This window comes from Erinaceus europaeus, chromosome 20 (assembly GCF_950295315.1).
Source record: "Erinaceus europaeus chromosome 20, mEriEur2.1, whole genome shotgun sequence".
In the NCBI taxonomy this organism is placed as follows: domain Eukaryota; kingdom Metazoa; phylum Chordata; class Mammalia; order Eulipotyphla; family Erinaceidae; genus Erinaceus; species Erinaceus europaeus.
The window spans coordinates 43,394,113-43,415,462 of NC_080181.1; the positions used below are offsets into that span (position 1 = coordinate 43,394,113).

A 21,350-nucleotide genomic window follows, 5' to 3' on the forward strand; every position below is an offset into this window, starting at 1 on the left:
CTGTATCACTTTCTGCAGGTGTCAGTGAGTCCTTCTGCTCAATGAGTCGGGCCAGGCTGACCGCCAGCCTGAGGACACAAGGACCTGGGCTCAGGGTGGTGACTGCTTTATTCTTTTTTGAACATTGAATTTACTTTGTTTTGAGATGTATCTCCATTTATTTATCATCTTCAATTTTTTATTAGTGACTTTATTGATTTATAAAATTATAAGATAATAGGGAGATAATTCCACACTGTTTCCATCCCCAGAGTCCAGCCCAAAGTGCAATAGTTCTCTCCAGGGGGTTGGGTGGTGGAGTGCCTGGCTGAACATACATGTTGCAATGCTCAAGGACCTGGGTTCAAGCCCCCAGTTCCCACTTGAAGAGGGAAAGCTTCATGAGATGTGAAGCAGTGCTACAGGTCTCTCTCTTTTAATATTACTTATTTATTTACTTATTCCTTTTTGTTTCCCTTGTTGTTGTTTTTGTATTGTTGTAGTTATTGTTGTTGTTATTGATGTTGTCATTGTTGTATAGGACAGAGAGAAATGGAGAGAGGAGGGGAAGACAGAGAGGGAGAGAGAAAGACCTGCTTCACCACCTGTGAAGTCTCTCTCACTTTCTACATCTCCCTTTCCCTTTCAATTTCAGACTCTATCCAATACATGGCAAATAAAAACATTAAAAAATATAGTTGTCACAAGGTCACAGATGTGGGTTGACTACATCTATCTATCTATCTATCTACCTACCCACCTACCTATCTACTGTCCTTTTTTAAAAAAAAATTTAATATTTATTTTCCCTTTTGTTGCCCTTGTTGTTTAACATTGTTGTGGTTATTGATGTCACTGTTGTTGGATAGGATGGAGAGAAATGGAGAGAGGAGGGGAAGACAGGGAGAGAAAGACAGATACCTGCAGACCCGCTTCACTACTTGTGAAGTGACTCCCCCGCAGTTGGGGAGCTGGGGGCTTGAATCGGGATCCTTATGCTGGTCCTTGCGCTTTGCACCACGTTCACTTAACCTGCTGCACCACTGCCCGACTCCCTCTGCTGTCCATTTTTATTCACTATGGTCCTACCTTCTCTTCCTTTCTAAGTCACACCTACACCTATTACTACTTTCGGATGTCCCTCCTTTTTTCCTCTTCCCTCTCAGATAAGAGAAACAGCATCTGACTTCCTCTAGTGTTTTCCAGATTCACTTCCTTTTCAGTGATGGTATAAAAATAAAGACTCCTAGTAACAGACATTCCGGGTCCTGATAGAATTGGCATTCAGAGCCCCCTGGTCATCTTCTAGTACTATTTCCCTCCTCTGGGAGTATAGGCCAAAATTCTTTATGGGCTGTAGAAGGTGGGAGTTGTGGCTTTTGTAGTTGCTTCACCAATGGACATGAACCTTGGCAGATTGATCGATACCCCCAGGGTGTTCCCAGAGCAGCTTCCAAGGCACTTCTTACAGGCTTTGGAATGTGTGCTATGAGAATGGCAAGGCTGGATGGAGGTCCGTTATCACTTTGAATACTAACTATAGGCTATATGATGGTGTACTCAGAGTACACACAGACTGCCAGGTAGAAGGCTGTGGCTTCAAGTCCTTGGCTCCCATCTGTGGGGGCTGAAGGGCTTCATGAGGTCTGAAGCAGGGCTACAGGTGTCTTTCTCTCCTTATCTGCCCCTCCACCTATCAGTTTGTCTCTATCCAGTAAATGAATAAATAAAATTTTTAAAAATTTAAAGGAAAAAAGAAGTGGGGGGAACAGCTGCTAGGAGCACTAGATTTATCATGCAGGCCCTGGCAATAACCCTAGTGGAGAGGGGGAGGGAGGGAAGAAGGAAGGGAGGAAGGGAGAGACAGAGGGAGAGAGAGAGAGAGAGAGAGAGGGAAAGAGGGAGGGAGAGAGAGAGAGAGCGCTGTATTGTTTTAACATCAAAGGTTAGCTATCCATTAGATAACTGTTAATATTTACAATTCCTTAAAATGCAGTTGGGGGGGCGGTGGTGGCACACCTGGATGAGAGTACATGTTACAATGCCAAGGACCCAAGTTTGAGTCTCCGGTCCCCTCCTGCAGGGGGAAAGCTTCACGAGTGGTGAAGCAGTGCTGCAGGTGTCTCTCTGTCTTTCTTCCTCTCTATCCCCCACTTCCCTCTTGATTTCTGGCTGTCTCTATCCAATAAGTAAATAAAGTTAATAAAAAATTTTTTTTAAAAAACCAATATTTAAAAAAAAATGTAGTAGGGAGCTAACATTACAGCCATTCCATGAGAATCAGGCATCACTTTCCAGATCAATCTGTCACTGGATTCTAGGAACTCATGCTAGAATGGTCCTCAGCATGTCTTCTTTGCACCTTCCAAGCACTAACTGGTCTTTCAAAGACTGGGAGAAAGGCTTCAATCATCAACACCCTATCTGGAAACACTAGTGCCCCAGATCTTGCCATTTTGAAGAGTTTGTCCCTTTCCCTTTACCCCTTGCTATAAAGCAGAGAGAAACTTCTCTCTCTGAGAGGCCCACTGTCCATGGTCCCTACCTTGTCTCCTGCCATGCTTCAAAGGAGTTGTTTGCTTTTGATATTTCCTATATTTCTGTCAGAATGTCTATTACACAGTCTGACTGCAGATGGTTAAAAGATAGAAACTAGGATGGGGAAGATAGCATAATGGTTTTACAAAAAAAAAAAAAATGTTCATGCCTGAGATTCCCAAGTGACAAGTTCAATCCCCAGCACCACCATAAGCTAGAATGGAGAAATGTTTTCTAGTAAAATAAATAATAATGATGATGATGATAAATGGGGCTGGGGAAATATCACTGCAGCTTATGCAACAGACTTTCATGCCTACAACTCCTAAATCTCAGGTTCAATCCCCAGCATCACCACAAGCCAGAGCTGTGCAGTGCCCTGGTTAAAAAAAGACTTCCAAGAGAGGAGAGGCTATATATGGAACTCTGGTAGTGGGAATGGTATGGAATTGTAAGCCTCTTATCCCACAATCTTGTCAATCATTATTAAATCACAAATAGAATTTAAAAAATTAAAAAAGAAATTAAATTTTAAAAAGAAAGGAATAAAAGAAGAAAGAAAAAGGAAAGGGAGGAAGGAAGGAAGGAAGGGAAAAAGAGAAAGAAAGGAAGGAAGAAAGAAAGAAAGAAAGAAAGAAAGAAAGAAAGAAAGAAAGAAAGAAAGAAAGAGATAAAGGGCTCCTTTTGTATCAAGAAAGGGCTGCATTCATATATCCGGGTCTTCTCCCATGGCCTACCTTGTCCAATGCCTTCCACACAATAGCCACTCCAAAGAGATTAGATGAGTGGGCAAATTAGCTGGATTTTTTTAAAGTGGATTTTAAAACAAATGAAGCTGCAGATCCTTCTGCAGTGTGAGTCTTAATTAGAAATAAGCCGTGCTTGAGAGGAATTTAGAGGTCTCTCATGACCTCCTCCAAAGCAAGGATGCTTATTTATGGAGACTCTCATCTCAGCACAGTAAGTGTGATCCAGGGACACTTTTCCTGGAAACCAACAGCCTTTGGGAAAATAAGTGCCAAATCATCTATGTTGCTGAAGATTAATTGCTTACCAGGGTTAAGAAATGCAAGTGCCAAGAAGATAGACTATGCTCTGAACATTTCAGTTATCTCCCCCCCCCCTTTTTTTTCTTTTTATAAAAGATTTATTTATTTCATTTAAGAGAGAGCGAGAAAGAAGCTCCAGAGTACTGCTCACCTCTGGCTTATGGTGGCTCTGGGGATTGAACCTGGATCCTCAGGATCCCAGAGAGGAAAGTTGAGTGTGTAACTTCTGTGTAATCTCCCCAGCCCTGTTTCTCTCTCTTTAAGGAAAATATTAGTGGTGGTTCTAAACCCTAGAAGAAATGAGAAAATTTCAGGTTTGTTATTATTTTTTTTTAAGGAGAAGCCAAAGAGATAGCATAGTGGTTATGTAATAAACTTTCATGCCTATAGCTCTGTGGTCCCAGGTTCAGACACTAGCCACACAATAAGCCAGAGTTGAGCAGTGCTCTGGTAAAAACAGTAACTCATAAAAAAGAAATAAAAAGAAATGGGGTAATGTGGCCTATGGAAGCAGCTTAGTAGCTAGAGAATCTGACTTAGAAAGAATGTGATTCTGAGTTCAACCCTTGATGTCAAATATGCCAAGAATACTCATCTCCCCCCCCAACCTCATTAAGTAAAAAGATCTTAAAATAAATTAAGTAAAAAATCACTTGCCCCCAGAATGCCCAGGACTTTACCTTATACTACAGTTTCCAAATGCTGTTTGGGAGTTGACTTTACTTTTTTAAAAATATTTTATTTATTTATTGGATAAAGACAGACATTGAAAGGGAAGAGAAGGAGAGAGACAGAGAGACACCTGCAGCCCTGCTTCACCACTTGTGAAGCTTTCCCCCTGCAGGTGGGGACCAGCAACTTGACCTCGCTCCATGTAATGTGTGCACATAACCAGGTGTGCTACCACCTGACCCCAGGAGTTGACTTTATTTTTCCATCACAGTGCCTTATCACTCTCTGGATTTATCTAGAGATTGTGTTTGTTTCACTCATTTATTCATTCATTCCACAAAGATGGTTCAGCCCTTGCAGAGGACTAGGAGTCAGGGGCAGGGTGCTGAACACACTTCTGTACACATTTTCTAGGGAGGGACAGGGGCTCAGAGACACTGACCAGAGTAACAAAACAGAAGACCAGGGGCCATCACGTGGTGATATGTCCAATGGGGTAAAAACAGCACGATGCTACAGACTCCATGTTTGTGTTCTCTCTCCTTGGATTCATATTTTGTCAACCTAACACCTCTAGGAGGATTTTTGAAGGTGGAATCTCCTTCAAAAATCAAAGAGGGTCAAAGAGGATGGGACCCTCCTGCTCAGAGTTAGTGCCCACATAAGAGAGGCCAGAGAGTGAGCTGTTCACCATGGAGGACACAACAGAAAGGAGCCCATGTAGAGCCAGAAGACGCCTCTCACCAGAATCCAGTCATCACAGAACCTCAATCTTGGACTTCTGGCACCTAGAACTGTGAGGAGTGTCTTACTGAGTTGCCCAGATTATAGGAAGGATTTTTAAGAGTTTTTTTTTTTTTTCTTGCCTCCAAGGTTATCGATGGTGCCTGCATTACAAATCCACTGCTCTTGGATGCTATTTTTTCCCTTTTGTTGCCCTTGTTGTTTATTGTTGTTGTTGTTGTTATTGTTGTTATTGCTACCGTTGTTGTTGGGTAGGACAGAGAGAAATCAAAAGATGGGGTAGACAGAGAGGGAGAGAGAAAGATAGACACCTGCAGACCTGCTTCACTGCCCGTGAAGCAACCCCTCTGCAGGTGGGGAGCTGGAGTCTCGAACCAGGATCCTCATGCTGGTCCTTGTACTTTGTGCCATGTGCACTTAACCTGCTGCACCACTGCCCAGCTCCCCTAGAGTATTTTTATTTATTTTGGATAGAGACAGAGAAATTGAGAGGAGGTAAGGGAGATAAATAATGATTCTCTCACTCTCTCTCATAAATATGTGAATAAATAAATCTTTTAAAAATGTTATTTTATTTGATAGGACACAGATATGGGTGAGGGAAGACAGAGAGGGAGAGAGAGAGACACACCTGCAGCCCTGCTTCACCACTTGTGGAGCTTTCCCCCTGCAGGTGGGGACTGGGAGGTCTGAACCTGGATCCTTGCACAGGATAGTGTGCACACTCCATCAAATGTGCCACCACCCAACCCTAAGAAATCTCTTTTTAAGAGATGAACTTAGAGATGTCAATTGGAATGTCCCAGATGACCCAAACAGTAGCCCTAGTCCCCATCATGAGGCTCTGGTTCCATTTCCATTCCAATAAGACAAAAGAAACTCTAAACCAGGTCATATTCAGCCAAAGGCAGGTTCGAGTGTGTACTGAGAGGGAAAGAGACTACTGACTGCAGAAAGAAAGTGGTTCACAAACCAGCTCTCAGAGGTAGAGGACCTCTCTGGTGTTAAAGAGAGTGCTATGCTATGAGGGAGCAGTGGTCTCATGTATCTGAGAAAATCTTACTGCCTTACAGCCACCAAGTTGCAGGCACTATCATGATTCCATCCAGACTTCCCTGGGCAGATGACCTCACCAATGTACCCTGGAGCCTCAACTCTCCAGAGCCCTGGCCCCACTAGGGAAAGACAGAACCAGGCTGGGGGTATGGATCAGCCTGTCAACACCTATGTCCAGCAGAGAGGCAATTACAAAAGCCAGACCTTCCACCTTCTGCACCCCATAAAGAATTTTGGTTCACGATCCTAGAGAAGGAAAATGTTAGGAGAAGATGACCAGAGGACTTTAAACTCCAATTCCATCAGGACCCAGAGAGAGAGAAGAGGAAAAAAAAAAAAAAAAAAGAAGGACATTCTGAAATAATAATAGGTATAGGTGTGACCTAGGAAGAAAAAGTGGGGAAAATATACAAATATAGAGAAATAATAGTCAACCCACACCTATGACCTTGGGGGAACCACTATAGCTTCCCATGGAGGGGATGGGGCACAGAAGTCTGGGGGTGGAAACAGTGTGGAATTATACCTCTTAGTTTATGTCTTTGTAAATCTATATTCAATCACTAATAAAATGGAAAAAAAAAATCTAGAGAGAGCTAGCGAGTTTAGGCCCAAACCCCTTTTGGCATTGTGTCTCTTTTCAGTTTTTGCTTATTCACAACTCATTCTTTGCAGCTAATTAAGCAAAAGAAGCCTGGGAATAACGTTTGAACCAAAGGTTAATACAGTTCTTTGCTTGGTAAACAATTTCATTTTCTTTCTTTCTTCCTTCTTTCCTTCCTTTCTTCCTTTTTATATTTCACTGACACTGATTTTCATACAGAAATTGAGTTTTTTGTAGAAAAGTAATTGTGGCATCTAATGTGGGTGATAGTCTTTGATGAAAGACTTGAAGTGACAGGAAGAAAAAGAAAAAAAGTGAGGTCAAAAGAAAAGTGGAAGGTTCAAGCCCCTGGTCCCCACCTGCAGGGGGAAAACTTCACGAGTGTGAAGTAGGGTTGCAGGTTTGTGTGTTTCTCTTTCTCTCTCTCTCTCTCTCTCTCTCTCTCTCCTCTCTCACCTCTCTCCCTATCTCCCCATTCCCTCTTGATATCTGGCTCTCTATCAAATAATAAATATGGTAAAGAAAGAAAGGAAGAAAAAGAGAAAGAAGGAAGGAAAGAAAGGAATAAAGAAAGAGAGAGAGAGAAAGAAAGAAAGAAAGGGAAAGGAAAGGAAAGGAAAGGAAAGGAAAGGAAAGGAAAGGAAAGGAAAGGAAAGGAAGGGAAGGGAAGGGAAGGGAAGGGAAGGGAAGGGAAGGGAAGGGAAGGGAAGGGAAGGGAAGGGAAGGGAAGGGAAGGGAAGGGAAGGGAAGGGAAGGGAAGGGAAGGGAAGGGAAGGGAAGGGAAGGGAAGGGAAGGGAAGGGAAGGGAAGGGAAGGGGAGGGGAGGGGAGGGGAGGGGAGGGGAGGGGAGGGGAGGGGAGGGAAGGGAAGGGAAGGGAAGGGAAGGGAAGGGAAAGGGAAGGGAAGGGAAGGGAAGGGAAGGGAAGGGAAGGGAAGGGAAGGAAAGGAAAGGAAAGAGTGGAGATGGCCAGGCACGGGGTCAAACAGGTATAGACTCAAGTAGCAGAGTCTAGGAGGCAGCTTCGGGGTTGGGGGCAGAGGCGAGGAGGGGGGGGCACAGGATTTTGGCACTGGGTGTGGCAAATAACACATCATGTACAGGAGTGAAATTGTTGCCCTATAAGCATGATAGACCATTAATAAATTGAAAAAAATGAGGGGCAGGAGGTGGCACACCTGGTTGGATGCACACATTACATTGCACAAGGACCTGGGTTCAAGCCCCCAGTTCCTACCTGCAGCCAGGCAGCACGGTGAATCAGTGCTGTAGGTATCCCCAGCACTCCCTTCTTAACTTCTGTCTCTATCCTAAATAAATGAAAATAGGTTTTTAGGGGGCGGGTGGTGGCACACTTCGTTAAGTATTGTGTATTGCCATGCATGAGGACCCGGGTTCAAGCCCCCAGTCCCCACCTGCGGGGGGGGGAGCTTTATGAGTGTTGAAGCAGGGCTGCCTCATAGTGTCTGTCTCTCTCTCTCTCTCCCCTAATTTCTCTCTGTTCTATCAAAATAAATATTTTTTTAAAAAAATAAAATAAAAATATTTTTTAAAAAGTGAAAAAAAAATGGCCTCCAGGAGCAGTGGATTCATAGTGCAGGCACTGAGCCCCAGTGATAACCCTGGAGGCAAAAAATAAATAAATAAAATAAAAAGGAATCACCTTAAGTGAGATAAACCAGGAAATAGATGAATACCAGATAATCTCACTCAGAGGTGGGACTGGAGAAACAAAGAATGGGAAAACACAGAGTGAAACTTAGATATCGGAGCTGTGGCCTGTTGCAGTAGATCCGAGGACTGGAAAGGGAGAGGTTGGTGGGATTCAAGGAGAGTTGGGGCTTAGAATCATGGTGGAAGCAGATGTCCGTTGGTGGTACAATGTGCAGACCCTTCTCATGGGGAGATAAGGAACTATATACATATGATCACAACTGTCTTGTAAGTCAATATCCGCCTCCCTCCCCCAATAAAGTTATTTTTTATTTTTCTTTTTTTTTAATATTTATTTAATTTATTTATTCCCTTTTGTTGCCCTTGTTGTTTTATTGTTGTAGTTGTTATTGTTGTTGTCGTTGTTGGATAGGACAGAGAGAAATGGAGAGAGGAGGGGAAGACAGAGAAGAGGAGAGAAAGATAGACACCTGCAGACCTGCTTCACCACTTGTGAAGCGACTCCCCTGCAGGTGGGGAGCCGGGTTCGAACCAGGATCCTTATGCCGGTCCTTGTGCTTTGCGCCACCTGCGCTTAACCCGCTGCGCTACAGCCCCACTCCCTATTTTTTATTTTTTAATCAGAGCACAGCTCAGCTGTGGTTTATAGTGGTGCGGGGGACTGAATCTTAGACTTTGGAGCCTCAGGCATGAGAATCTCTTTGCATAGCCATGATGCTATCTACCCCTGCAAAGTGATTTTTTTTTTTTAAAGCCAAAGACAAAAATCTGACAGGTGAAGTTGCTCAATGGTTTCTCCCTAAATTATTACTGGAAGGTTCTGCAAGGGATCATCATAACTAGGCATAAATGAGTGTTTTCTTCTTTATTATTTATTTATTATTGGATAGAGACAAAGAAAAATTGAGAGGGGAAGGGTAGAAAAGGGAATAGAGAGACACCTGCAGCCCAGCTCTGACCACTCCTGAAGCTTCCTCCCTGTAGGGAGGGACAAGGGGCTTGAACCTGGGTCCTTGTGCACTGTCATGTGTGCCCTTAACCAGGTGTGCCACCACCTGGCCCCAATGAATCTGTTTTCCTATCTCTGGACTTCCTCATATTTTCCCACCAAAACTCACTCCCAAAAATGCCCGAGAAATATGGCTTTGCCTCAAAATTACTTTTTTTCCCATTTCAACTCTGCAGAAAAAAGAAAAGAAAAAAGAAAAAAAAAAAAAGACTTCTATCTCATGTCTCAACCCTCTCTTAAGATTTTGACCCAAAAAGCAAAGGATCAATTTAAACTACTAGCATCTGTGTGATTTATCTTAAAAACTGGGTGACAGGTAGTTTAACGATCTGGTCGGTTCTCCTTCTTTTAATTCTCACAAAGTTGAATGCTTTTCACAAAGTTGAATGTGAAACTAAACAAGCTGTCTGCTGATGCATCTTGATGAAAGCTGCCTTACTGTTGGCATAAAATCTGGGAGAGTTGAAGAACTGAGTAACGCTTATAACAAAACGCTTGTGGTTATGAACTACACGTGTTAGGACACCTCTTTTTGAAAGTTACAAAACTGATGGTGAAACCTTCAACAGTACCCATTTTCAGCCTTAAAAAAAATTCATCTATGAATATGTAAATGCATGTAATAGCTTGGTAGACAAATTTTGAGGGCCAGGCAGTGAGCATTAGGTTAAGCACACATAGTACAAAGCTCAAGGACCCATATAAGGATCCCGGTTCGAGCCCCTGGCTCCCCACCTGCGGGAGGGGGGTCTCTTCACAAGCAGTGAAGCAGGTCTGCAGGTGTCTGTCTTTCTATCTCCCTCTTTATCTTCCCCTCCCCTCTTAATTTCTCTCTGTCCTATCTAATAAAATGGGGGGAAAAGTGGCCACCAGAAGCAGTGGATTCATAGTGCCAGCACCAAGCTCTATCAATAACCCAGGAGGCAAAAAAAAAAAAAAGGAAAAAAATGATAGATGAATTTCCTTTTTTTTTTTTTTTTTACATTTCATAGCTATTTGAATTTGTCATTAATATCATCTTGATGAGTCAGGGTGACAGTAACCACTGTGATTCTAAATCAATCCAGAAAAAGAAAATGTTGATACTTCCAGTCTGAAGGTTCTCTCTGTAGAGAGAACCAAGACACAGTAACTAACAAGAGATGTGCAGTGTAAGATTATTTTACATCATGATAAAGTTCCATGTGGAAATGGGATTTGAAATTCAAGTGAAGAGAGGAAAAAAAGGTTCTATGGAAACTGAAAGGTATGCAAAGGCTTTCCATATAGTTTTCAAATGCATGTGGGCATTGAATCATCAAAGAATTTCAACTCTATTTAAAATAGAGACCAGCGGAGAAGCAATTATAGAAGCCAGACCTTCCACCTTCTGCTCCCCATAAAAATCTTTGGTCCGTACTACCAGAGGGATAAAAAATAGGGAGCCTTCCAATGGAAGGGATGGGATATGGAACTCTGGTGGTGGGAATTGTGTGGAATTGTACCCCTCCTCTTCCACAATCTTGTCAATCATTATTAGATTACTAATAAAATAAATAAATAAAGACCAGAGATTTTATTTTTAAATCACAATAAAATGGATTCTGTGATCCTGGAATGGAGAACACAGGTAGGTACACGGACAGGCTTTTTTTTTCCTTATCCTCAGATTCAAATAACTGCTGTTGTCAGGAGGTTGGAGCCAGAAATACAATTAATACAGAACCACGGGCTGACTACACATACAGATGGAATCCAGCCTGTCAGTGTGTAAGTGTGTGTGTGTGTTGGGGGTGGGAATCACTGCCCCTAAGTCACACTTTGTTCAAAGGGTACCTGTATTCTGGAGTTGATGAAGTAGCATCATTTGCCAAATAGTCAAATCTAGGTCAGCATTTCAGATTGCAAAAACTCATGAATGTGGAACAGCCTTTTGACATTCAGGCAGGAGTTGCAGGAGCAGGAATCAGGTAGATGACTGGCAGCTGCTCCATTCCATGGGTGCAAAGGCACCTCAGAAGGACTAGGAGGTGGGTGGGTGCTCCTGAGCTTGGGGGACTACTCACAGTGCAGGTGTCAAACTTCAAAATGCACATCTACGCCCCTAACGCTTTACCCATGAAGCATAGTTGATATCCCCCCTACCACCACCACCCATTTCCCTGCAGGGAAGTCAAGGCTGGAGCAGGTACTGCTGAATCTACTGTCCACACTTGTGGCCTCAGCAAGCAAAGTCCTGACTGCAACGGAGGACTTGGGTTTTACTAAGAGTGGACAGACAAGGAACTTAAGATGCCTCTTGGGGCTCAATTTCACCAGCACCTAAGGTAAAACCAGGGAAAACAGCTATGGCCTCAACTTACCATTTGTAGCCAAATGTTGGTAGTTAAGACTTGGTTCTTCTCATCCTTTAAAGGAAAGAAGAAAAAGAGAAAGAAAGAAAAGGAAAGAATCAGAAATGTGGTCAGCGCAGCTTGCAAACCAAGGTGCCATTCTTCATGCAGGAGTGGGAACACTGCAGAATGTGAGGAGGATTAAAATGGACCAAGGACATCTGAATACGTGCAAGTGGCGTTTCCCTGGAGTTTTGCTGCTTTGCTTTTCTGTTCATGGTGAAGGCACACACTTCCATCACAGAGTGCGTACGGGAACCAGAGAAGTAGGAAGAGGAGAAGCAAAAACCATGCAAACCCATCCATCAGACAGGATTAACGGCAACCTTTTAGCATATCTATATATAAAATTCCCCCCTTAGGTTTCTATACTTTAAAAGTGCACACATTACCATCTATAAAGACCCCCAGTTCAAGCTCGCGCTCTGTACCTGTCGGGGAGGGGTGGGGGTGCTTCACAAGCAGTGAAGCAGTGTTGCGGGTGTCTGTCTTTTCCTCTCTGTCTTGCCCTGGTCTCTCAATCTGTCTCTGCCAAGAAGAAAAAAGGGGAAAAAAACAGCCACTGGGAGGGCTAGATTTATTATGTAGGGACTGAGCCCCAGCAACAACCCTGGTGTCTAGAAAAAAAAAAAAAAGGAAAAAAAGGGAGGGAGGGAGGGGAAAGAAGATTGCGTGCAAATTCCTATTTTGTTGAGGTTTAGCTATTTATTTATTTATTTTAGAGAAAGGGGCAGAGAGAATGAAAGCGACTATAGCACCAAAGCTTCCTCTGATGCCGTGGGGGCCAGGCTTGAACCTGAGTCACACACACATGGAAAAGCTGCCAGTAAGCTATTTCGCTGGCCCCAAAGTCCACTTTTACCAGAATGTAAACAGTTCTATTTATTTGTTTACTGCAAGGATGGGGTTTCACATGCTTGCAAAGTCACCAGTCTTAGCTGACTTTGTTCATTCAGAGAGAGAGAGAGAGAGAGAGAGAATGAGTGGACTGAGAATAGAGACACCACAGCTCCAGAGCAGCCCCACTGGATCCTCCCTCAATGTCATGGCAGCTTCCGTGCCTGAACTTGAACCTGGGCTGCACCCGTAGCAAGGTAGGTGTTCAACTGGGCAGGTTCTTTTTCAGTGTCCCCAGTGACGGAGGGGTGTGTGTGTGTGTGTGTGTGTGTGTGTGTGTGTGTGTGTGTATTCTTTTCTTTCTTTCTTTAATTTTTTTATATTTATTTTTCCCTTTTGTTGCCCTTGTCTTTCATTGTTGTTGTAGTTATTATTGTTGTTGTCATCGTTGTTGGATAGGACAGTGAGAAATGGAGAGAGATGGGAAGACAGAAAGGAGGAGAGAAAGACAGACACCTGCAGACCTTCTTCACCGCCCGTGAAGTGACTCCCCTGAGGTGGGGAGCCAGCCAGGGACTCAAACTGGGATCTGCTTTGCACCACGTGAACTTAACCAGCTGCGCTACTGCCCGACTCCCCTTTTCTTTCTTTTGGGTCATCTCTGGGGCTCAGTGCCACTCCCAGTGACCATTATTTTCTTTCTTTCTCTCTTTCTTTCTTTCTTTCTTTCTTTCTTTCTTTCTTTCTTTCTTTCTTTCTTTTTCCTTTCTGTTAGATAGAATAGAGAGAAACTGAGGGGGGAAGGGAGATAGGAAAGAAGAGAGAAAACAATAGACACCTGCAGACCTGCTTCGTTGTTTGAAGCATGTAGGAAGTAGGAGCATGAACCCTGGTCTTTGAGCATGTGATTATGCACTCATCAGGGTACACCACCACCTGGCCTCCAAGTACTGAATTTTAAAGAAACCCAAAAATGTTCTGCTACCACCCCTTGCTCCCTTGGCTCCCGATGGCTGCTTAGCTCTGCATGTGTTCAGTGTCCCAGGTTTCTCCCCGGACCCTGTGGGTCTGACCATCTTCCCCCTTGCTCTCTCCCCCCAAGCAGCATGCCATGTTCTGACACAGGACTAAAAGGCGATTCCTACCCAGGTGGGCAAGCTAAGGATGCCAACAGTGAGGCGACTTACTGAATGAAAGAGCCATTCCAACCTGGCTCCGACACAGGCATTGACTCTCCCTTCCCACTCCATTTGCTTGTTTGTTTGTTTGTTTATTGCCATTACAGTTATCACTGGGGGGCTCAAGGCCTATAGGATAAATCCACTGCTCCCAGTGGCTTTTTTCCCTTTACTTGATAGGACTAAAAAAGATATCGAGAGGGGGTCCAGGTGCTGGCACATCTGGTTGAGCATGCATGTTATGAAGTGCAAGGACCTGGGTTCAAGCCCCTGGACCCCACCTGTAGGGGGAAAGCTTTGTGAATGGTGAAGCAGGGCTGGAGGTATCTCTCTCTCTCTCTCTCTCTCTCTTTCTCTCTCTCTATCATGCCCTTCCCTCTGGATTTCTAGCTGTCTCTATCCAATAAATAAATAAAGATCATTTGAAAAATTAAAGAGAAATAGGGAGTGAGGAGACAGATAGGCAAGAAAAAAGACACCTGTAGCCCTGCTTTAATGCTTGTGAAACTTCTCCTCTGGAGGTATGGGCCTGAACCTAGATTCTTGCCCATGGTAATGTATGTACTCTACCAGGTATGTCACTGCCCACCCCCACTCCCCATTTTTACACATTGAGTATGGGCGCTATCTGAGTACCAAGTCTGTACTGACCAGAGAGATCTGGGGGCGGGGGATGTAGGGGCTGCAGAGGGACACCCATAGAAAATTCCAGGCAAAGTCACCTTTCATTAACCAACCTATGTGGGTTCAGTGCTATTTACTTACTAGTGAGAGATAGAACCAGAGCATCACCTTGGCACATGCAATACTGGGGATGGAACTCAGGACCCCATGTTTCCCAATATATTTGAAAAATTTACACTATTCTTATTATTATTACCTGTGCACTGCTCAGCTCTGGCTTATGGTAGTGTTGGGGATTGAACCTGGGACCTGGGACCCTCAGGCAGGAGAGTCTGTTTGCACAACCACTAGGCTGTCTTTTCAACTGGGATGCACCCAACTGTACTATATCATAGCACCGGACCCAGAAAATGTGCCGAGAACACTGCTTGGGACTGTTCTCACCACAGTTTTTTTTAAATTAAATAATTTAACTTTTTTCTTCCTATTTTTTTAAAATTTCTTTACTGGGCGATTAATGGTTTACAGTCAATAGTAAAATACAATAGTTTGTACATGCATAACATTTCCACATAATAATATTATTTGATAGAGACAGAAATTTAGAGAGGGGGGGAAATAGGGGAAGAGACAGACAGAAATACCTGCAGACCTGCTGAACTACTTGTTAAGCTTTTCCCCTGCAGGGGAGGGCCACAGGCTTGAACCTGGGTCCTTGCACACTGTAATGTATGTGCTTAACCAGGTGTGCCACCACCTGGCCTCAAAACTCAAGAGTTCTGTCAGTGAGCAATCACCATTCCTGCTATGAGAAATGGTTTTTTGTTGTTAAAATTCGGAGGCTCTAGCCGGGCGGGTTAGCTTCACGGGCGGGTAACAGAGACGCGGAGACAACGGCTGGGCAGGGAAGCTGTATTTGTTGTCTCCGCGTCTCTGTTACCCGCCCGTGAAGCTAGCCCGCCCGGCAACAGCCTCTGAAAATTTTAACAACAGTTTTATTAACACACACACATACACACACACACACACACACACAAACTCACAAACTACACAGTGGCCAGTAACTGAGCTCACTAAGTTCCTCCTCCATGAACCGCCAGCTCGCCTGACTGCTGGTATTCACAGCCACAGACCAGGAAGGGGGCAGAACCAGGCACCTGCTGGACAGTGGGCATTGTAGGCCAGAGACGCAGAGGAAAAACACATCCTTCTTCCCCTTCAAATGCAAGGACTCTGAATGTGTGGCCCCTCCAGCTGTTCACATGCCAGGCACCAAGGAGAAATGTGGTTATGATGGGGATGGGTGTGAATCCCAGAGAGAAGACAGGGCTGGCAGGAGGGACATGGGAAGATGCCCCACAGGCATCAAAGAAGCTGCCAGTTTAGTTGCAAGAAAGAAAAAAATGCATCCTGTTTTGCAAAATACAGCGTGCCTGGGGTTTTCAGTAACAAGCCCTCAGAGCTGGTATTTCTCTGCACTGAGCAAGGGAGTCCATGATGCGGGAGTCACAGGTGCTCTTAGTTCCAGTTCACAATCCAAATGTTCCCAGAAAGCACCAGGTAACTGTTCCCTGGGGAAGGCACAGTCCTTGTGTCAGAGCGTTAAGGAGGTGCTGTCTCAGAGGCTACAAATGAGCCCACATTCCATCTCAGGTGGTTTCCCTCCCTCTAATTGTAAAGGCTTCTGTGGTTTGGGAGTTCTGTGACTAGGATCTAATTAAAAGACTTGCTGCTTTCGAACATTCTAACTGAAACCTCATTAGAGAGACAGGGAATTTTCATGGCAGGGAACAGCATGGGACCCAAGCCTGGAGTCTGAGACTGTAATCAAGATGGAAAGTCAGCCATTCTGAGTTCAGGGGGCAGGGAGGGGACCAGGCTGGGGGAGCCCTCCATGAAGACTTGGGCAGAGAAGCCTGCAGACCCTGAATGAGTCCCCATCCCGCCACACCCGGGCCGCCCACTGGCTGAGTCTCAACTCAGTATCCCTGACTCTTACCCAGCACTCAAACTGAGGGCTCCTCCCCACCCCCACATGCACATCAGAAATCTAGCTCCCTGTCACACTCTGCAATCTGTAACAGCTCTGCCCTCACAGGACAGGCAATAGGGCTGGAGAGCAGCATTTAGTTTGAGAATGCTGGCCAATGAACTTCAGTCCCCAGATGTCCCTCAAGCCCTGAGCAGGAGGATATTCCTGGTCCCAGAGATAGATCCTTTTCCCAATCACAGAGGGGAATGTCCTTCTTGCTCTGAAGCATCCTCCCCAATGCAGGCCTCCTGGGCTGGCCTGAAATCACACACTCGCTGAAGAAGCTTGTCTTTAGTCCCAGGACATTCACGCCCACCCCACCCCAAGCTGGAAGTGGGGTACATGGTTACATGCACATCTGTTTAGTAAGCTGTCTCTGGGCTCCAGGATTGCCTTGTATTTTTTAGACTGAGTAATACACCAAAATGCTCAGAAACAAATGCAGGGAGTGCACCTGGTGGCGTACATAGCGTACACATACAGTAGTAAGCACAAGGACCTGTGCAAGGATCCGGGTTCGAGCCTCTGGCTTCCCACCTGCAGAAGGGATGCTTCGAAAAGCAGCGAAGCACGTCCACAGATGTCTATCTTTCTCTGTCCCACTCTAGCTCCCATTCCCTCTCTCAATTTCTCTGTGCTAGCCAATAAAACGGGGAAAAAAATCTCATGGTCTGGGAGGTGGTGCAATGGATGAAGCGTTGGATTCTCAAGCATGAGGTCCTGAGTTCAATCCCTAGCAGCACATGTACCAGAGTGATGTCTGGTTCTTTCTCTCTCTCTCTCTCCTGTCTTCATGAATAAATAAAACCTTTTATAAAAAATTCTCCAGAAATAGCAGATTCATAGTGCCAGCACCAAGCCCCAGAAATAACCCTGGAGGCAAAATAATAATAGTAACAATAATAATATAAAATATAGTATATTTAGTAATATCACAGCAAATGCACAAGTATCATTAGACCAGTCCATTTGGAAGAAGCTTTGCCACACAATCTTCCTATGATGCTATGGCTTCTGTGAGTCCTTTCTCCCCCAGTCCAAGAGTCTCTGAACAGACACACACACACACACACACACACACACACACACACACACACAGTCCCTGACAACAGCTGATGGTAGATTCCAGAATCTCAGGCTCCTGTCTGGTTATCACTGTCCAGATCACCTGGCAGGACATGGAGGAGGGGGTACACAGCTGGCAGAAGACTCCAGGGCTCCCATTCCCCACCCCACCCCTGCCCCCTGCCGCACCCCATCAGCAGGCCCAGAGAAGTCGTGTTCTGGGGAAATAATCCTGCTGCACCAAGGCCTAGGGGAATGTCACACAGGCTGTGAAATGGGACTCAGTGCAAGGGGAGAAAGGACCCATAGATGCCATAAAGTCAGGGGAGGGCTAGGAGACAACACACCCTCCAAATGGACTGGCCTGGTAACACTTGTGCATTTGTGAGCATTTTGGTATGTTATTCTAAAAATAAAATAAAATAAGGCAATCCTGGAGCCTGGAGACAACTCACTACACAGGACACATACCTGCATCAGGTTGAAGGTACATGTAACCAACCACAAGGGCCCAAGTTCAAGCCCCCAGAAAGGGAGAGGGGGAAGGGAAAAGGGAATTTTAAACACCCAGGTTTTTGTTTTAACACCCAGGGTTATTGCTGGGGCTAGGTGCTGGCACGATAATCCACTAACTTAAGCATCCATGTCCTTTCAAACCAACGTGCTAGAACCCTCGTGCGCCTGCTTTACAGTGTGATGGTTCTGATGATGGGTGATGCCTTCTCACTCGCTCTCTCTCGTTTCTACAGGAATTTTCTGGAAGTTATGCCAAGACATTTCTCCAGATTGTTTTCTAGAGTTCCCAATATGTTTTATTTTTATATTCGATTCTGTGTAGTGCAGGAAAATAAGTAAATAGATAATAATAGGTGAGCGTCTAACTTCTTGTTTGCAGAGAAAATTGCTGTGTAATATAAATTCGTACTTATGTAACATTACGTAGTTTATAGCAAAGATGACTTTCTTTTTCATCTATTTCATCTTTACACCAACTACACTTTTATCTTGGTCTTAAACTGAAAGTCTGTGATATTTCCCTGAGTCAACAAAATGTTCTCTGTGACCCAAATAAATAAATAAAATGCCCAAAAGAAGAAATAAGCTCCTACAAATCAATAAGAAAAAAGACAGGGAAGAGGGAGAGGGGAGGGGAGAGGGAGAGGGAAAGAGAGGGGGGTGGGAGGGGGAAGGGAGAGGGGAGGGGAGAGGGAAGGGGAGGGGGAAAAGGAGGGGGAGGGGGAAAGGGATGGGGAGAGGAGTCATAAAAAAAATGGGCAAAAGATGAACAAGCAATTTGCCACAGAGATACCAGGAAATGATATCTGAAAGTAGCATAGTTTGACTCTGAAGTAGAGTTTCCAGTCTCCTAAAGATCAGATACAGACTTGGAGACTCCAAGCATGAGCGTGAGCGTATACACACACACACACACACACACACACACACACACACTTACACAGAAGCCTCGTTTAAGCTTTATGATGAGAAGCCAGCAACGCCAATGCTGTTGTTATTTCCATGTTATAGTGAAGATGATGAGAGAGCTCCCAACTGAACAGTATGCCGTTGTTGTATTTGAATGTTTGGCCATGTAGAGTACGTCAGCTTTATCATCGAGAAGGAAGGGCACACACAAGCATCGACTGTGTTATTGTGTTAGTTTGCTTACTCCATTGCTCTGCTGATTTGCTGCCCATGAGTAAAGTCGCAGAGTGATTATTTCCACTTACCATAATATCCTTTAGATCCTCCCAGGTCCTAAATAGCCATGGCTTTGCTTTTTATGGCTGCATAATATTCTACTGTGTATATATACCATGTCTTCCATCTGCCCATCAATTTTCTAATCTGCCCATCAGCTGACATCTCCCAGCCATTCAGCAATAAACACTTAGCTTGGTTCTAACTCTTGGCTATTGGGCAGATGTCACTGGCAGGTCTGGGCTCTGTCATCTAGTAGGTGCCCTGATGGACAGTGACATTTTCCAAAGCTCAGTGTCACTGTTTCCAAAGATGGAGTTTCATCAGCTTTCTTGTAGGTGGCAGTGAAAAGTGTGAAGGGCCAGGGAACTAGCTCACCTGCTTCGCCATATGTGTAACCCAGGTTTAATCCTGGCCCCTACTGCATTTAAGGAAGCTTTGGTGCTGTGGTCTCTTTCATTCTCTCTTTTAGGAAGGAAGGAAAGGAGGGAGGAAAGGAGGAAAGGAAGGAAGGAAGGAAGGAAGGAAGGAAGGAAGGAAGGAAGGAAGGAAGGAAGGGTGGGTAAGAAAGGGGGAAAGAGAAAGAAAGAAAAAAAGTAAATAGAACTATAAAAAGTAACATTTTTGGGAGGCGGGCGGTAGTGTAGCGGGTTAAGTGCACGTGGCACAAAGCACAAGGACAGGTGTAAGGATCCTGGTTCAAGCCCCTGGCTCCCCACCTGCAGGGGAGTCGCTTCACAGGTGGTAAAGCAGGTCTGCAGGTGTCTGTCTTTCTCCCCCCGTCTTCCACTCCTCTCTCCATTTCTCTCTGTCCTATCTAACAATGATGACATCAACAACAATAACTACAACAACAATGAAAAACAACAAGGGCAACAAAAAAGGGAAAATAAATAAATATACAAAAATAAAATAACATGTTTATCTTTGTAAAATATTTTACTTATGTATGTATTTATGTATTTATTTTGAAAAAAAGTTCTCAACAAAGAAGTTGAGACAGAAGGGGGAGTTGAAGGGAGGGAGGGGGGAAAGAGAGAGAGAACCCCACAGCACTATTTTACTGCTTCTAAAGCTTCCCTCTGCAGATGGGGCCTGGGGGCTTAAACCTAGTTCCTTGCACACTATAATGTGTGTGCTCAACCAGATGCATCACAGTCCAGACCCCACAGATATTCTTCTTCTCCTTCTCCTTGTTGTTGTTGTTATTATTATTTTTACCAGAGCACTGCTTAGTTCTGGTTTATAGATGTGCCAGAGTTTGAACCTGGCACCTCAGAACCTCTGGCAGGAAAGCCTTTTGCAGATCCACTGTGCTATCTCCCCAGCCTGACATGTACTTATCTCTGACAGTGCTGCTAAGGACTGAAAAACAGAGCATGCTCTTTCTGCAGCTCTTCAAGGCAGAGAAGAGACCCGCTGAGACCCTGTAGCACTTCTCAAAGAGTTCTACTCAGGCAGAGATGGTTGTTCTGTGGAAAATTCTGCCTCTCCAACCACCCCCCCAACCCACCCCCACCCAGAGTGATTCTGAACCCTTTCGTTCTATTTTTAACAACCTGAGTTAAATCCTCAGCACATTAGCTTACTATTTTTAGGAGCAACGCAAAGAGAGGCATGAAGATGTATTTTTATTCGGGCATTCGGAGTGTAGCGCACACACATAATTTCCCTCCCGGTGGCCCAATATACAATTCCTGATGGACAGAATCCCAGGGAACACACAGCAAAACAAGGCGCTGAAAAGCAGTCCATCAGGGCTGAATCCTTTGCGAAGATGAGCTGCCACATAAGAGCCAGATAGGGACCTCTCCTGGGAGCTGAAGTTAAGTCTTTGGCCTAGATAAATGGAGTGCACACCTTACCAAGTTCAAGCCCTGAAACCCCACTGGAAAGGGGGCTGGGGGGCAGGTCTTCAGAAACAATGAAGCAGTGCTGCAAGTATCTCTCTTTTACTCTCCCTCCCTATCTCTTCCTTTCCTTCCTTTTAGATTTCTTTCTGCCTTTATCAAAAAAAAAAAAAAAAAAAAGCACACATGGTGCGAAGCACAAGGACCGGCTTAGAGATCCTGGTTCCAGCTCCCAGCTCCCCACCTGCAGGGGTGTCATTTCACAGGCAGTGAAGCAGGTCTGCAGTTGTCTATCTTTCTCTCCCCGTCTCTGTCTTCCCCTCCTCTCTCCATTTCTCTTTGTCCTATCCAACAACAACACAGTAATA

General features: G+C 44.6%; 1 protein-coding gene across 3 annotated transcripts in view; it reads right to left on the reverse strand.

Annotated features, from left to right (window-relative positions):
* CHRNA7 (cholinergic receptor nicotinic alpha 7 subunit) overlaps nucleotides 1-21,350 on the reverse strand; it is a 137,477-nt gene that overhangs the window by 67,249 nt on the left and 48,878 nt on the right. For 2 of the 3 annotated variants that reach the window (XM_060179263.1, XM_060179265.1), the window contains exon 3: nucleotides 11,666-11,710. The exons of the other annotated variant lie outside the window; for it this stretch is intronic. In XM_060179263.1, the coding sequence (XP_060035246.1) occupies nucleotides 11,666-11,710 (45 nt within the window). The remainder of the gene's footprint in view (nucleotides 1-11,665; nucleotides 11,711-21,350) is intronic. 3 annotated transcript variants of the gene reach the window in all.